Source organism: Anopheles marshallii, chromosome 2 (assembly GCF_943734725.1).
Source record: "Anopheles marshallii chromosome 2, idAnoMarsDA_429_01, whole genome shotgun sequence".
Classification (NCBI taxonomy): Eukaryota; Metazoa; Arthropoda; class Insecta; order Diptera; family Culicidae; genus Anopheles; species Anopheles marshallii.
This window is the reverse complement of record NC_071326.1, coordinates 40,792,888-40,810,489: the sequence shown is the minus strand read 5'-3', so window position 1 is coordinate 40,810,489 and position 17,602 is coordinate 40,792,888. Positions and strand designations below refer to the sequence as shown.

General features: G+C 46.5%; 1 protein-coding gene across 1 annotated transcript; it reads left to right on the top strand.

Annotated features, from left to right (window-relative positions):
• The first annotated feature begins 592 nt into the window (after positions 1-592).
• On the top strand, positions 593-16,129 carry LOC128706973 (mucin-5AC). The gene is made up of 5 exons (XM_053801918.1): positions 593-626; positions 9,426-9,610; positions 12,401-12,617; positions 12,764-13,279; positions 13,869-16,129. The coding sequence occupies exons 1-5, from the start codon at positions 593-595 to the stop codon at positions 16,127-16,129; spliced, it is 3,213 nt and encodes a 1,070-aa protein (XP_053657893.1).
• The last annotated feature ends 1,473 nt before the right edge of the window (positions 16,130-17,602 follow it).

The following is a 17,602-nucleotide window of genomic DNA, read 5'->3' as shown; positions in this document are numbered from 1 at the left end:
CGAAGCGGTTGTGGCATGAAACTCCGAACCACCGGACAGATCCGGTGCGTCTTTGTCAGTCATGATTTACGGTGCCAGTGAAACGGTTCTCCAAACTTCCGGTTTGCAAGAATTTTGTGTACCATTCGTTTCTTGTTCGCGCGTGTCTCGTCTCTTTCGAGTTTTTTCCGTTATTTACTATGTCTTTCTTTTCCCCATTTGTAGGTTTCTGTTCAGAGAGATGCAGAATCTGATCATGCGCTCAATAGTGACGACGTTTTGAGTGTTTATCATCTTTAGTGAATTTTTGCAAAACAAAAAAAAACCGAAATTAAACTAAGCGAACGGAAAGTGCTCTTATTTGCTATTCGACGTGTACGTTTAGAGGGATAGTGATTGGGGTTGGTTGGATATTTGGGCCAGAATAAGCAAAACGGCCACAGGCTTTCGTAGTGAAAGTGTGGTAGTGTACTAAAGTTAAGGTTTGCTTTGGCAGACAGAAAGCAAGCAAGTGTACGTTTTTTTTTTCTGTGTGTGTAGTGAATACTTTGCCCTCCTGTTAGTGTCCTGTCCCGTGTAGTTGGAGAATTTTGTGTACAAAACTCGATCCATAATGGAGCTGATGCAGCAGCTTACACTTTGCACGGGTAAGTTCCTTTCCTATGCCTTCGTTGAAGTCTTTCGTATTCCAAAGTCTTCCACACAACCGAAAGACATTGGAGCTGAAAAACCACGCTCTCAGTTATGCTGCAACGCGCCAATTGCACCAACACCAATTAGCAAATCGGTACGAAAATGTCCTAGCCCACGCATCCACCCTTTACACCGGTAGTCAGTTGCATCACGTAAAGAAGGTGTTTGATCGATCTTCGAAATCCGGGGCGCAGCTGCAACGATCTGCGATCACGACCCATTTCAACACCGGCACCGGAGAACATAGCGAGCGGGAATATATGCAAATGCTGTCAGCCCATCCCGGCATCGGGAATCCGCCTTGTCAGTGAGGGATCGGGATTAACACCCCGAATGTTGTGCGGATCAAATGGGGTGTGGGTTGACGATGTTTGCGATGATGCAGCAGGCGCGTTTTATGGGTGTTTTATTGGTGCGAATCTTTTTTTCATTCTGTCATCTGCAGAGAGTTGTATCTCAATGTAGTATGGTAATTTGCGATCCACTTTTATGGACCCGATAGACGTAAGTGGTGTCAAAGTTATTGGTTTGTGGATAATGTGTTGATAAGTTAAATTTTCTGTTTTGAATTTATGAGATTGCAGCATACATAAAGTGACTCCATGACATTGTTATTTCAAGATCATCCTCTAGTCTACAGGAATTCTTCTTCAGTCTGCCTCTCTTTAAAAGGAATTTTGTTGAGCAGGTTTCGACAATAATACGCCAATGTTATTACCTCACAGCGAAAAAAGGTAATCTCCTCCGGCCTTCTGTCCGGTCACATATGCGCTCATCCTAATCAGCTCCGGGATTGGCACATTCGCATACTGTCACCGACGCAGGAAATTTACATCCGCCATTAAATGGTTTATGATTTGCCGGACTTAACATTAAAGGCCCTCTCGAGGCGCGGCGACCTGTAGCATCTTTAGACCTCGAACAACCTTGACATGTGCCGCACTCGGTACTGTCCAGCCAAAAACTGCCTACCACAACAGCCTTCAAGCGGCCGGTACGGTTCTTTTTGTGATGCCTATTATGGTTAGGACGTGCCCGACGAATCTGGCACTAATAATACATCATCACCGCCACACGATTCCACTCGCATAACTCGACGGCCGATTTTTAATCATCGCTTTTTGACACCCTTGCCGACCTTTTACCACCGACCATCGGTAACGGTATGCAATCGCACTGTTCTACGGTGAGCCACATTATTCGGTAGCACGAACAAAATGAAGTCGTTGGCTGCGTCTGGTGCGGCCGTGTCATCCTTTCCGTCATGGTATCGAAAATACCAATCACCCTGAAGCAGACCCACGATGGCATATTCGAACTGGTGATCGCGTTGGCGGTTTGTGCCCCGTGACAACAGTGATCGTGAGAAAAATTCTTTTCCATCCCCATCCACCATGGGGCTGCGCGTGGATTCACGCTTAGGCAATCGACAACGGGCCACGATCGCGTGTAGAAATGAACTTTACCAGCTATAACCACTCCGGCGAGTGCTAACCTTGAAGGGTACATCTTCAAACAAACATCAAAACACGGACGGTTGTTGCGCACGTTGGAAGTGGTTTGAAAATGCGAGCAAATTAATGAAATGGCACCGAAACCGTTGGTTACGATTTTGGGGTAAAAAAAATTCTTCACCGATTCCGAGTGCCTTCGTAGCGTGTCAACATGAGCCACCCACCCCCAGGAAGGGATGGTAGCGATGCCATTTGTATGTGCACTTTTTACCGCTACCCTTTTGCGATGTGGCGGTTTGCATCTGTGTTTAATTCTCTTTCATCCCCTTTTGCACGATGAAGAAATTCAGAGACGTGTACTCATGGAGGAATTTTGTTGTAGTAGCGAAGGCACCAAAAAATATTGCAGAGGCTGAGCTGTGTTTCTCAATTTCCGTGGAAGGAAACGAATTTGTAGGAGAAGTTAATTAGCATATTTCATATAAAGTACTGTGGAATGTACTGTGTAGCAATATAAAGGAAGGAATTGATTTAACCATCTCGAACATGAACTTTCACACACACAAACATAATGAAAAACGTATTGCTCGGTTACTGTAAGAATTAAAAAAATGCAACTCGAAAGAAGTAAAATTTATTGCTATTGAAGGTTTATTTTCATTTGATATGAGACAAGTGTTTCCAGTACTTTGTGGGTTTAAAAGCTTAAAAGTTAGCATAAAGCACGATCAAATAACATGCTTGGTTTGGTTTCAACTGTCTGAAAAAGTGTTGAAGAATTTAAACCATTTTAAAGAAGCCATACTAAATACAATCATGGAACTTCAATGTTATAATAAAAAATGATAAATAATAAGTCATTTTTATTCACAATAGTTTTCGAGGGTAGCCGCGATAGTAGTAGTAGTAGAAATAGCAGTAATAGAAATCCAAGTGATTTAGTTAGTTAATTCATTCAGTTAATATTTTAAACAAAAGCATAACTGGTTCGAAATTCAGTCATTGGTAATCGTTTACGGTTTGAACGGATAGTAGTAGTATTAGTAGTGTTGGTAGTAGTATTATTAGTTATAATAGTTTCTTGGGATATAAACACATGTTGTAGTTTACATTTTAAACAATGGCATAATAAGTTCGCATTGATTTCAGATAATCAGGGACAGTCAATGCGCGAATTACATGATTCTTGGCTTACGCGAATTCCGAGATATGCAGATTCTATGAATTTGAAATCCCGCGAAGTTTTGTATTTAAAATTCATATACTAATTTGCTACTTCAAACAATTTATCGTTCATTGTTATTAATGTAAAATGTACTTTTAAAGGCATTTTTCCATAATTGTCTTAATATACGTGGAAATATCAATGTGCTTCGTAATGTGTTTGAACTTCGTAACCAATTTGAATGTGCTTCGTAATTTGCAATTAAGTATTCGATGCTTAATACGACATATAAACGGTGTTTTAAAAGAAACTCTAGTTAATAGGATATTCGAGGTATACGTATTGCTGTGGAACACATTATCCACGTGTCTCGGGTAATGATTGTATAGTGTTTTCTGGGACTGATGTGTGATGTATTGGTTGGATAGAATACAATAGAATAGGAAAAACTAGGAAAAAAAACCTGACACAAAATAAAGTAGTAATTTTCCCGCAGTTAATGCATAACTTTTTTTTCTGTTTGTATGACTTTAGACCGTCAAATACATTGAGAGGTAAAGTAAGTATATCGCACATCATCAACTCTGTTATTTGACAAATGTGTGAATGCTTGGCTCGCTCAGCAACATACTCTTTTGTGAAAAGCTATTCAAGTATTGTAGGGTTTTCTAATCAAAAATCAAAGATCATACGGCCTTTGGCCGTCATAATGGAAACAAATAAAAAAAATGTATAACTTTTATAGAACATAGTCTAAAGTAAGTTCTCTAGAAAATATTCAGCTCTGTAGAAAAAAACAAAACATCCCTTTAAAATTATTGATAATATTAAGAAAATGCGCATAAATACGTAATGGTTCTAGTGTTAAATAACCTTAAAAAAATAAAGAAAAAAATGCACCACCGATCTTATAATTATCACATCTGGCAAACAACAAATGAAGAAATGATATAACCCATTCACCCATTAAGCATTAAAGAAAAACCATTTATTTCCTTATGAACGGTTTTCCACAGTTTGCACGCCACTTTAGCGAAAACCCATCGAGCATATTAAATTAATTAAATTTAAAAATCATTTCCAAACACACACACACACCACCCAAAAGCTTTATAACCTTTTGGCACTTTCGCTGCACCGCCGCACTGTGATCGTCAATTTGTTGAATTACATTAATTTGCCTTTGCCATGCCTGTAATCGCAACGAAATTGCATTGTTTTACCTTCCTTTATCCCGCTCGCTGCCCGGTTTCACAACAGCGACACAAATGGGGGCAAATGAAAAAATTGTTTTTACAAGCATAATTTACACCGTCATCGGTTTTGGCGTTATGATCAGCAATTTGCACCGAGCAAAGCGGGATGCTGCTTTCCATACAATGGGTTAAGGCGGGAACAGCCGATTGGAAGCAGCAACAGCAGCGGCAAATCGTACTTCCGATCCCAATCGGTTGGCAAATGCAGACATTACATAATTGACCTCGTTAGCAAAACCCCACACAACAGAGTCTGCCGCTCTGAGTTCTGTGGCTCTAAAGGGGGGTTTATCTTCTGATGCTCAGTCTACAATGCACCACTACACGCACAATACAATGCATTATGATAATCGATGAACAGGCACACACGCACACGTTAAGGGGGTGAGAAAATGGGATGGGTTTGTTGCCGCTGCACTAATCGGCACCGCATCTTCAGGAAAATGAAGCCCCGATAATGATCATTCGTGAGGAAGACACAAAAAAAACCGGATAAGGGGTATGGTAAAAAACATAAATTAAAACATAATGATCCCCAACGCGAGTTGATCGATGGTACAACCTCTAGGTTGCATTTTGTGCTGTTTTTATCGTTTTTTTTTATTTGTTACTGGATAACCTGAAAGTGAAGGGTGCGAAATTGCATCTCACCCTACACTCACACATTACTTCCCAAACCGACCCTTACGGGAAGACCGGAGCCTCTTCTGAAGGTGATAAAAATCACAAGATCGTTCCACGTATTAATCAGTAAGCGACGAACCCCCATCCGATGTAAGTAACGCATGATTACACAACACAATCGTTATGATACGAAGTTTACATAAAATCTTGGCTGGGTTTTTTCTTCTTCATTGCGTGTCGTGCTCACTTCAGAATCGATACACCCAGCGTAAGGTGGAGCAGATAGGCAATGGTGTAATTATTTGTAAGAGTCTCCACAACCCTTGAGGTCAATGTGGGTGAAAGTAGCACTCCTAACGATCGTACATCAACAATCCCCCGAAAACACCCCACATTCGTATGTTCCATGTGCCTACACTCCCACTTGAGCTAATCCAGCTGCCCAGGTTTCCTCATGGATTTATCAACTTGCCCTGACAAGAACGATCCCACCACGGTACCGATCGTGCTCGTGAGCACCCATTCAGCGCGATCTCCCCTCATGCCCGATCGCTCCGTTATGCAACCGGACCGACGACTCCCACGGTTCTCATCAACGGTTGCAACGAGCATGGACGGTCAAAGGGGTGGGGGCTTTCGAAGATTACCCTTACTTTTGCTAATTACGCTACCGATCTAACTGGCCCATCCACAAGCCGTTGCAACCGGGTAAGCTGCGTGACCTTGTGACCATGATCGCGTCGCGATGCGTCGTTACTGCGTAACGGCTCGCTACCGAAAATCCGCTACCCCAAATTGTCCGATCCGACCGGGTGCTGTGTAATTTATTTTACCGCTTGTTACGGGCTTACAACATACGGCTCGGTGCCGCGGCCCGACATTGGTCACCCGCGAACAGTAGATCTGATGCTGCAAGACTGTGCCCGGTTGTTGGTGTGGCTGCGTGGGGTGTAGCGCGTTACATTTCGAACGAATCGCCCCAGAACAGATTCGATTCATCATCACCCGTCAACGAAACGTACATGCCCTGGTCTCATACACACCAGGTCCAGTTCGGTGGCCGCCGGTGACCTCCGCGGAGCATCGCGCACGCCAATGTGCATTGTTTCTGTTCCATCGCACCGCCCGGCTCGCAAAACATAAACGCCGCGCGCTGAGTATTCACCTTTGGCGAGCAGTTTGAAAATCGAAGCAACAAAAAAGAATCCAACGATCACAAACGAAACCTGCAATGCTGCCGGTTTCGATGGTGTAATTGGACAAAAAAAACGCTATTGCTTTCGCTACTGGATTGCAGTTTCCTTTCCATCCAACCGAAATGCTTTGGTTTGCATTTTTCGCCTATCGTCTTTTTTTTATGTGGCGCGAGTCCGAAAGCTTCTTCCACTCCAATGCCTAGCCTGGAATGGAAGCAATCATTCAATTTGCGGCCCCAAACCGAACCGGTGCGCAATGGTGTTGGGTCGGGAAAATAATGAGCAAACGGTGAGGCTACTGCTGGATGCACCGGGTGCAACCCGCGTTTCGGATCCGTGGCACCGACGGGCAAACGATCATCAATCATGCGCAGCGCAACGGATCATGCTGCATCGCTGTCGGGGAATTTCATTATACGAAAGTGCACGGGATGGAATTTTTCGTTGTGCGGATTTTATTTCTGGGCAATCCTTTTGGTTGGAATGTTTTGTAGAAGCCGAACGGGTTTAGGATGTTTGGGCCGCATTGATAAAATAGTGGGTGTTGCAGATGATTTATTGCTGCTGTAATTTAGTCGCAAGCTAGGTCGACAGCTTTGAGATTTGTTGATGCTTTATAAAACAACCATAATTGAGAATTGCATGAAATTTTGTTGGATTAAATTATAATTTGAAACAACAACTAAAGAAAGCTACAATAATTTACAATTTCAATTTACAATTTCACTTATTACTTCACAAGTTTTGTTCTATAAATTGGTATAATAATTACATAAGTAAACTTTTACATACTTTTGCAACGAATAATTATACAGACGTCAACGAAAATCGAAATGTTTTTGAGGTTTGCACAATCCACTACATAGATTACAATAATACCACAAACAACTATTAAGGGCTGTTATACACTGTTATACATTTAATGCCACTTCGTTTAACTATTTGTGTAATTTATTGCTTTATATGGTAGGATAGCTTTATGTATTGGATCTTTTAGAAAATAAATGTGACATTATGATAAAAATAAAACATCCGTGTGCATATCCGTGTATACCTGAAAATAACTCTCATCAACTCAAATATAACGCTCAGTAACGCAACGTTGTTTCTCGGCCCGGGAATTTCAGTGATTTACAAAAAGGTATACAGGTATGCAGGTATTTTAATAACACAATTTAAGCTTGAATTACTCATAACCAGTGTGTGTACTTCTGCTCAGACCAATCTTCAACCGCCTTACTCAATATGGTATGGATTAGTACATACCGTATGTACTAAAACACCTTAGCGTTACACTGTTATACACTAAACTACTATCCTATAATGAGCCCAATTTGAAGCACTTTTAAGTACGTTCGTGTTACCTCATGTATGCTAACGATTTGATTCCAATTCACTTGCATCGAATCATCTGCCAAACAGCCTGGCCGAGTGTATACCCATTTTTGGCATTCCATCTATGACCTTTGCCAACGAAATGCCGCACGAATCATCAACCTGCTGCTACAGCCGGTGTCGAAAGCGATCGTCATCATCATCACTTCGCCAATGGTGGTGGTAATTGTTGGCGTGGGTTTTTCAAAAGCTGTTTTGCAGCGACTCACATGATCGCCATCGTTACTGAATCAGGATCATACACCCGATTTAGGCTGGCCTGCTGGCATGCACAAGGCCCACAAAACGGTAGCGCTAACGGTAGCAAACGGCAAATTGCTACGGATGTAAAACAATTCCCCTGCTTCGTGTACTGCTCCACAGTGCAGTCAATCGGCCGTAATTGGGTAATGAGCTTTGAGGTTAAATGTCCGAACGAAGAAGGCATTCCTCCGCCGACAGGTGGTGACAGCGGGTATGGTGGACCATGCCTTTCAGCTGCGATTCGGCAATTTTAACGTCGTAGGAATCCAAACACACACAATGGACAGCTTAATGAGTGACCACCGGACAGGGAGGAGGCAAAGGTTCCCGCGTTCAATCGCGATAAAGATACGCACCCCGGTTGTGCAACTCGAATGGGTGGATGTGCTACACCAATGTCAGCGAGACGGACTGGTAAGGTTCACTGATCGGTACGGTGCTGATCGCCGAACCGAGTCGATCGGGATGCTAGATCGGTTTATAGCTGCTGCTTCAGTTCACGGCCTGGAGACAGCTCCATGTGGTCCATTGTAAGCGTCCCACGTGCAGCTGTGAGTTACCACATCGTCCAATAGGTCAAGCAGCACAAAAAAAAAGGTCAACTTTCACGGAAATGTCGTTGAAATGGGGAAAACAAAATTGTACGAAACAAAAACTAAATTCCACCCACCGCTGTTCCATCGTGGCGGTGGGTCTGGAAATCATTACACTTAAATCGTGATAACCGGAAGGGATGCTTCACCGGCAGAGGTTAGACGCTACCGCAACCGGTCACGCGCTCGGTGCATTCGTAAGCTATCGTGTTTTTTTCTAACAGCAAAAGAAGAACCAGCAACAGTAGAAGACGATCGAGAAGAAGGTTTCTAACCTGAACTCTGCCACCGCAGCGGTAAAAAACAATGGAGACCGACAGCCAAACGTCACTGTGCCATTGTAGTTCCCCGTACCATCCGACCGATCAACAACATTTGTTTCGCTGCGAAACGGCTTTGCGATTTGCATAAAACATGCGGCAGCAACAAACGGCTTGCGGTTGGAACCGGTGGCATACCCTTCCAAATATTCGCCATCGTGCGGTATTGGGTTCGGCAAAAACATTGGTGACATTAGCTATCGGTGGGGGGGGGTCGGTTTCGGTTGTGTCACAGGAAATGTCTCGGGCCAATGACTCCCCGATGGGTCCGTACCCCTCGCGCAAAAGGGGAAAACAAAAATTGATCTTTCGAGCATTCTCGTGAAGATGCTAACCTTTGCCGGCGTGAGCCATCTTCCAAATGCTAAACTAGTTGAAGTGCGGTGCAGCATCACTGCAGTTTGCTTGTCTAATGCAATTCTCATTCTCAAGCAACGTCGCGACACAGTTTCGACACCACCATGGTCGTAAATTATTTATAATAATCTTTTCTCCTTTTTTCCCCAGCCCTGCTGATGGCCGCCGCGATCGTAAGCAACAATGGACAGTTCCTGCCCGGACCACGCTACAGCCTGGACAACATGCCCAAAACGAGCTTCACCTGCCGGGACAAAATTCTCGGCGGGTACTACGCGGACTCGGAAACGCAATGCCAGATGTTTCACGTTTGCGTGAAGGTGGCCGGTGTCGGTGTAAGTATGCTACTCCCTTAAGGAACACCATGGTAGTAAATCTAAAAAAAAAGCACTCGTACGCCAAAACATCTTTGACCCGCTCGTTGACCCTTTTGATCTCCGGGGGTCACATCAGCGTCGAGTTCTTCATGCTCCTAAACACACGGTGGGAGAACACAGCGAAGCGTCGTGGTACAAACGAAACAAAACCAAAAAAAAACCTCATAGGCAAAAACAAAACTCGCTTCATATAATCGATGGAAATAGTTTGTTTGGTGGATGGCAAACGCGCGTCACCAGCGTTGGCTTCGAGCAAACCGTGTTAGGGAACCGTTCCCAAGAGACTCGCGTGACCTTTAGGTGGCGCGGTTTCGCTATGAGAGAGACAGAGAGAGTGGGAGGGGGAGCGAGCGGTAAAGTGGAAGGGAATGTCGAGTGGAGACAGGGCACGAGCATGGCATCATCAAGCAGTAGGCACCAGCCAAAGGTGGTCTCCTCTCGTTGACTTCGAACTCCCTAGTTGGGCTCGTGCTCGGCTGAGGATTTGTCTCCCAGTACCGCCAGCTCGTAAGATGCACCAAACCGAAGCGGTCTTTCCATTCGAATCCATTGTCGTGCCTTGTCTTTCGTCTCTTGCGTGGTGATCAGCAGGACGTCCTTGTCCGTGGTGGATACATCGATCCATCCAACTTCTATCGAGTTCTCGGACATACCTTACCCACATGCGCGCTCCTTTAGCACGATCAGGTGTCAAGCGCTTTGTCCTGTGGTGCTTCCCTCCATTAGGAACGAACATGGGTCGCCAAACGGAACTCGTGTATTCCAGGCGGGGTCCTTCCAACGACCAAGGACGTCCAAACACTTCCAAAGGGTGTGTTACCAGCAGCGAAACTCACGATCACATTCCTACTCCTGAAGCAAATGCCACAGATGGAATAGATAATGAAACAAGCCTGCTGGAGAAGAAAATAAATGCGACTAATCTAACCGCTTCGAAGCGTACGGATAGAAACTACTTTACTTTAAGCGATGATTTTAAACATTGGGACCATCATAAACCAACGATCCTGCTTTTAACTTTTATGACGCCCCTCCGAAGGACGTTTCGTAACGTGCGAGATCTACGCGACGCACCGAAATGGCAAAGATGGCACGGTCAAACTCATCGATCTGAGCCCACATTTCACACCTTCTTCGATCCGCAAAGTGACGATACCGATCTGCCAGTCTTGCGAGCGTATATGGGGTTGTGTGGCGGCCCATCTCCAGACCCAACAATGGCACCATCGCGCGGCACAACGAACACAACCGGAAAGCCGAAATCGGGTCACATTTAAAGTTCACAGCCTTTGCCGCGATGATCATGCTAGATCGAGATAATTGCTGGCGGGGGATGGTTTTTTTTTTGTGTGTAATAGTTTGAAACCCCGTTGACGGGATGGATCGTAAAGTAAAATCTATTAAATTAAGCTCAACAACATTGCCAAACGTTGGGTTGATAAATTTACTTTCAATTAAAATGGATCATCCGATCGGGGCCTTTCTCTTTCGGTGCCAAACAATTTGACAATCTTTACACTTTTTTATCAATCAATCAGTGGCTCAAGGCTCTTGCAGCTGGTTCTTCGCTTCGCGGGAATTTCCACATCCAACCCAAGGCAGTAGCGACTCAGTAGCGCGAATGGTAATGAAAACGAAACACCGTCTTTGGCGAATTTATTATATAATTCATCACCACCGCGATGAATAATAAACGATGATTTAGGCAGATTATGGTTTCGGGCCTGTGAACGGTTGCTAAAAACCAACAAATAAACTGTCCCCGCTTTCGGGGTCCCGGGCAAGGGGGCACCCCATGCCAGCTAATCAAACCGTACATTGCTTAACCGCAGACGCTGAAAGAACTGATGGAGCTGAGCTCGAGCACACACAAAAAAACTGAGAAACAACCGCAAACTCACAATTAATCATCATATTCACACCGCACCGTGTGCGCGTGTGCGCACACACCGTCACCGCAATGGACGGCCGGAGTCCGGTGCGGTTGAGACTTTTGTTGGCCGAATGGCAACCGCATGCACTGGGGTCTCTCGGTATCTACCAATCTGATCTTCCGCACGAATGAATGGCTACCGTGCTCGGTACACATTCAGCAGCTGCAGCAGGGGGAACCGATCAAAATGGGCGTTGGGTCTCTAGGCTGCAGCGGCGCCATACTGTCTGAGAAACTAAGCCACACCGCACGAGAATCAACCTGACGCGCGTTGCGTCGCGTGTGTACAACCTTCATCTGCAGGCCGTAATTACTGCGAGCTAAAGCTTAAGGCTCGATTTTTCAGTCGGTACGCGACTCTTTGGAGATCAGCAGCTTCACGATCTACGCTGCAGCGGTACGTGCGAATGCATACCAGCACTGGAAGAAAAGAGATGAAGGTTTGGCTAGTTGGCAGCATTGCCACACGGAGTTAGCGTTGCGTACTTTACACCTCGCCCGATAATATTATAGTGGAGGTATATCTCGACTCGACTCGTTGGTTGGTTTCGCTATTGTTTCAAGTTCTTGCATTCTTTTCGAAGTTACTGGAACACTTATTCATTGAAAGTCACTGCAAGCCTGCATACGATGTAGAATTCTCACAAATTAATTATACGTTTCATCTACGCCTGCGACACTCCCCTGCGAACCAGAGCCATAAAGCTGCGAAAGGAAAGAAAATGCACCAACTGCATGACTCCGTTTTGATTGATTGAAGGGAATTAATCGTTTTCCGGCTTCTTTTTTCTGCTCATTTGATCAACGCCCATCAGGTGCAAGATTTCCGCTTCCTCTGCCCCAATGGTACGGCTTTCGATCAGGAAGCCCAGATCTGTGCCGATTGGGGTGATGTCGACTGTGAAGCGGCCACACTGTACTACGGCAGCGATAACTTCGACCTGTACCGGTTGGGTTCCGGATTCGAGAGCAAGCGGGCCCCGTTCGCGGAGGAGGAAGAGGCCACCTTCCATCTGCAGCGTGCCGAAACGAGTAAGTGTCATTCCGCAAGGGTTTTTTTTTTTGTTTTTCATTTCAAGGACAAATCCTGAAGAGGTATTTGCTATTGCAAAAAGTACTGCCACGGTGGCAAATGTTACTGTGCGTTACTAAACCATCTCGATCCACATATTCTACAGGCGATGCTCGAAGAAGCAAGCAGTACATCGTTAACCAGAGCTCCAAACCACAGCAACCACCGAGCCTGAATCAGATCCCCAGCGTACAGAAACCGGCCCATCCCCAGCAACCTCAGCAATACTTCCGTCAACCGGTGACACCGTCCACCACCACGACGACCACGTCCACCACAACGACCACAACGACCCCCTCCACGCCAGCGGAACGCATCTTCTACAAAACGAGCCAAGCGCCCACCAAGCTGCACCAGAAACATGTGGAGCACAAGCAACATCAGCTTTTGCTGAACCAGCAGCAGCTTCTTCAGGCGCAACACTATCGGCAGCTAACGGCGGCTGCAGCCACCGCAACGCCCGCCGATCGTCGACCGGCGGTGGAAGAGATTCGCACCACGACACCATCATTCGGCAACAACTTTGCGCGCTCCCAGCATCAGCAACAGCAGCAACAGCAACGACAGCCCCAGTTGCAACAGCCGCAACAATCTCGCGCAACGCAGCACAGCGACTTCAACAGTAAATAGCGTAGCTTTTAGTGTGTTTGTTTGTGTCTAGTCGAACGCTTCATCATCCATCTCATCAACATCATCACCAATGCCTGACTGACATCCGGAAGGTTCCTTCCGGTTCGCTCAAACTCGTACATCTAAAACAAAAAACAAACCCGAACCATTTTTCTCTTGCATGACTCAACATGGCTGAACTACCATTTCTAGACGACTCTACTGGACTGATTGATATAATTACGCACATCATTTCACTTGCTTCACCTAAATCGTTGATTACGTCGAGTGCACGCCGGGGGCCAAGCCCTACTGCCAACCTGCATGCCGCTTTAAATGTCTGTGCCGGTGCACCGTTCCTCCCCAATCACGGCCGGGGAACTCCATTACACCTTGTGCCTCATCATGTTCATCGATCGAAATAAGATAATTGAATGATTATTGATGGTTTTTCACACTTATTAAATCGTAACATTTGTGTTTTTTCCTTCTCCATTTCCTCATTATGTTTCCGTTTTCTTCTCTGATTTTTCAAAAATCTTTGTTTCTTTGTTCCACATTTTTGTTGCCGCACCCTTCGCTCCGTTTCGCACGCTCGCTAGACGATGAGATCTTCCGTGGATCGCACAGTTCGCACTTCTACAACAACCGGAACAATGGTAAGGAGGACTACGAGGAGGAACTTTACCGGAAGTCCACGACGACCGCTCGGACAACGGTTGCGGCCGGCACGAATCGGGCGGCATCGCCCCAAGCTGGAACACGTGGCCGCAATCGGGGACGCGGTAGTGTCCGTGCCCATCATCTGAACGCGCTGCGCAATGAGATTAAGCCGAGTACAAGCACAACGCCCGTCAGCGTGACGAAACAGCAGCCAAATCACCAGCAATACCCGCACCAGCAACAGTTGCAACAGCAGCGACAGGTGCAGCAGCAACAGCAACTGCAGCAACAGCCACGCCAACAGAATACCAAGCTGCAGACGACGACACCCGATGACTTTGTGGACATTCCGAAGATACCCAACTTCCGGCAGCAGCCTACGACGGTGCTGAAGCCGCAGCAATCTCCCGCCCAGGTACCTTCGTTTGGACAGGCCATCATCTCCACACCGGCTCCGTTCGCTAAGCAACCACAGGTACAGCCACAAAGTCGCGGAAATGCTCAGTTCTTCAATCAGCAACAGCAACAGCAGCAGCTAGTAACGAGCTCCACCACACAGGCATCGCCGCAGCCCGCTCAGCGTTTCGGTGGTAATCCAGCGCCAGCTACGAACAACTTCAAGATCACCGTCACGACGCCACAGTACGATCGTAGCAACAACTTCAACCAGCCGCCACAACAACCGTTCAGCTTCAATGCTCAGCCACGACAGCAGGCCCCGATCGTCAGCACCACATCCGCCGCCCCGGTGAACAATCCGTTCCAGTTCTTCGCCTCCCAAACAACGACCACCATTCGTCCGCGAAGCACCTTCGAGAATCGGGCTACGGAGCGTTCGTTTGATGAGGCTTCAGTTACCACTCCGCAGGAATCCCAGCGTATCCGGCCGCAGTCGCGTACGTTCAACGTTGACCCGAACCGGCTGAACCAATTCAACTACAACGAATATCAGGGTAGTCGCGCCAGTACCACTACAACGACCACATCCACCACCACCACCACGACTCCGGTTCCTCCGACGACATTCGCTCCGGCCCAGCAGAACTTCCGTCAGCGGGCACCTCAGCAAAACACCTTCTTGAATCCATTCTTCAACAACCCTGCCACGGTGGCACCTGCCATCACTACCATCCCACCTTCCATCGTCCAGAAGGCCGTCCCTAAGGAACGCTACCAATCGATTTCACGCACCGGCAACGAAGGACACACACCGTCGACGGTGAAGAAGTTCTCCACGCTCGTGCCCAAGGATCAGTACAATCCGACCACCTTCAAACCGAACGCTATCAGCAAGAAGGCACTGCTCCAGTTCGTCAACCAGAAGAGTGTGATCGGGCTCGAGAAGTCACCGTTCACCGATCGGGTCAGCATTACTACCACGACCAGCACCACCGAGAAGGTGCCGGCACCGGCGACGACCCGGTACCCGGGCTACATCCCCACCGTGCCGCCCGTAACGTCCACGTCCACATCCACCACGACGACTACAACGCGTGCCCCCTTCACAACCACAACCGCCGCCTCCAACACACCACCACCGCCGAACCGATTCTTCCAGCCACCGATTCCGAAGTCGAGCCTACTGACGCAGTCTCCCATCGTGGTTACCTCGGCGAAACCGGACCCGACCGAAATCGACGAAGACGACGGCCAGTACCATCCGGAGCTGTACGAGAAAGACTTCTATCGTAATCGCGTAAAGGCGAAGGCGGCAGCAGCGGCCGCACTTGCCCAGGCTCGCAACTCCAACGGTCTTGCCTCGCTGTCCACCAGCGACGAGGAAGAAATCTTCCGTACCGCGCACTCGCAGAACATTGCCGCGAGCGGTAACGATTTGATACTGGAGCGCGCCCGGCAGGCGGCTGCCCGGATCAATGAGTTCTTCTCGTCCTCCTCGGTAAAGCCAACGACAACGGCACGGAAAGACCCAAAGGACGGTCAGCCGGAATCGGTCACACCGAAAGCGAAGCACCATAAGGACGGGTCTCGGACCAAGTCGTCCCATGGGACGAAGGGCGCGGGGAGCAGTAGTAACGCGACGCCACGTCCATTCTCCAAGGCTCCGACGATCCCACCGAATGCGACCATCACCAAGCGGCCACCGGAAGACGATAGCTACGACTACGCGTACTACGACACCGGCAGTCCCGATGTGCCCGAGTACGACATCATCGAGGACTTTGGCCGGAAGCGGGTCTGAGGTCAGGCTGTAGACTTAACAGATGGCGCGGGGGACTGATTCGTCCCCCGTTTAGAGGATGTGTGCGTGCGGATGTGTGGATGCGTAACGTGCCGTGTGCGCCATGGTGCATCTCGACATGGGAGTATGGTTGTGTGTGTGTGTGTGCGCGTGTGTGTATGGATGATTGTTTAGCTGTGTAAGTACGGTTGAAGAAAAAAATAACGTTGATGATGGCCAGACGGCATGGCGCTCCTTCCCGCATGCGTCATTGAACGACCTGTCGGAGTCAATGAAGGGGAGCGTCTTACGTTGAGAATGACGACACTGGTCATGTAAACGCAAATATAAACGCTATACATATGATGATAATATACTGCCATTAGCATTAAAACCACATTCATCCCAACCGTTGGCCAGATGAGAGTGTGGGACAGAGGGAGGAAAAAAGAGACACACACACACACACACAAATACATAAAGGTGTGTAATAAGGAAGGAGTAAATGGACGGACGTTCATCTGGGACATCCATCCCAGTCCAACACCCAGCAGGAAGCCAGTATTTGCACTAAACTCTCGAATGCGCATCGTTTTGCTTATCGTTTTGTGCTTGTTTGTGTGTGTGTGTGTGTGTGTTGAAGCACAGAAAAAAAGTCTGGGCACGTGGCCGCATTTTCTTTCCTTCGTATACTACCTTTCTCGGTTTCTTTGTTTAGTTTTATTGTTTGAGAAGCATTTCATGAAAGTTATCTTATGTTTTCTTTTTTTTTTTTGTAATTTTAAAACGAATTCTCTTAATACACCTCAGTATGAACGAAAAAAAAAACACATTTTTGCACAACTTTCCCCATTCGGTTAAACAATCCCATTCTATGTATGTACGGTGGTACGGTTAGGAAAATTCTTTTCATCTCATCGTCACTTCGTTTTTATTCGCTTTAAACAGACGCTCCGACCATTCGGGAATCAATTGATAGTGGTGGCATGATTTTGGGGGGCCAAGAATGTTGTAATGGACGCAGAAGTTGGGAGGAAAAGATTGTTGTAAATAAATTTCTTTAATCAAACAGTAACGCTTAACGTTTGTGATGCGATTGTTTGGCTGAGATTACATCCGAAATTAAAAACATGTTAATTGCAAGCAGTTAAGTGAGTAAATTGGCGTTACATCGTTATGACATAGCAATATAACATTTATTTTTAGCCTTCTTTTCATTGATGGAGCGGACTTATGCAAGTGGTCCCATCATGGAAAACATTTGTTAGATTAATATCTCTTTCTGTTCGTGGCTGGAAAGATGAACGGGTCACGTGCATTTTGACGAACGTAACAAAGGGGTGAACTTCCGTTTGTGATGATGCAACTGGCACGTGTAAAAATATCCTTTTTGAGAGTTATGCCCCATGTTAAAATAGTAGCAATGGGACTTTTCAATTTTATTTTAACTAAATTCCTCAAAAATTTTGTATCGATTAGTTTTATGTTGTTGTA

Coding starts and splice junctions, on each gene's coding strand:
- LOC128706973 (XM_053801918.1), top strand. CDS start 593: ATGGAGCTGATGCAGCAGCTTACACTTTGCACGG. Junction 627..9,425: donor GCAGCTTACACTTTGCACGG/GTAAGTTCCTTT, acceptor TTTTTTCCCCAG/CCCTGCTGATGGCCGCCGCG. Junction 9,611..12,400: donor TGAAGGTGGCCGGTGTCGGT/GTAAGTATGCTA, acceptor AACGCCCATCAG/GTGCAAGATTTCCGCTTCCT.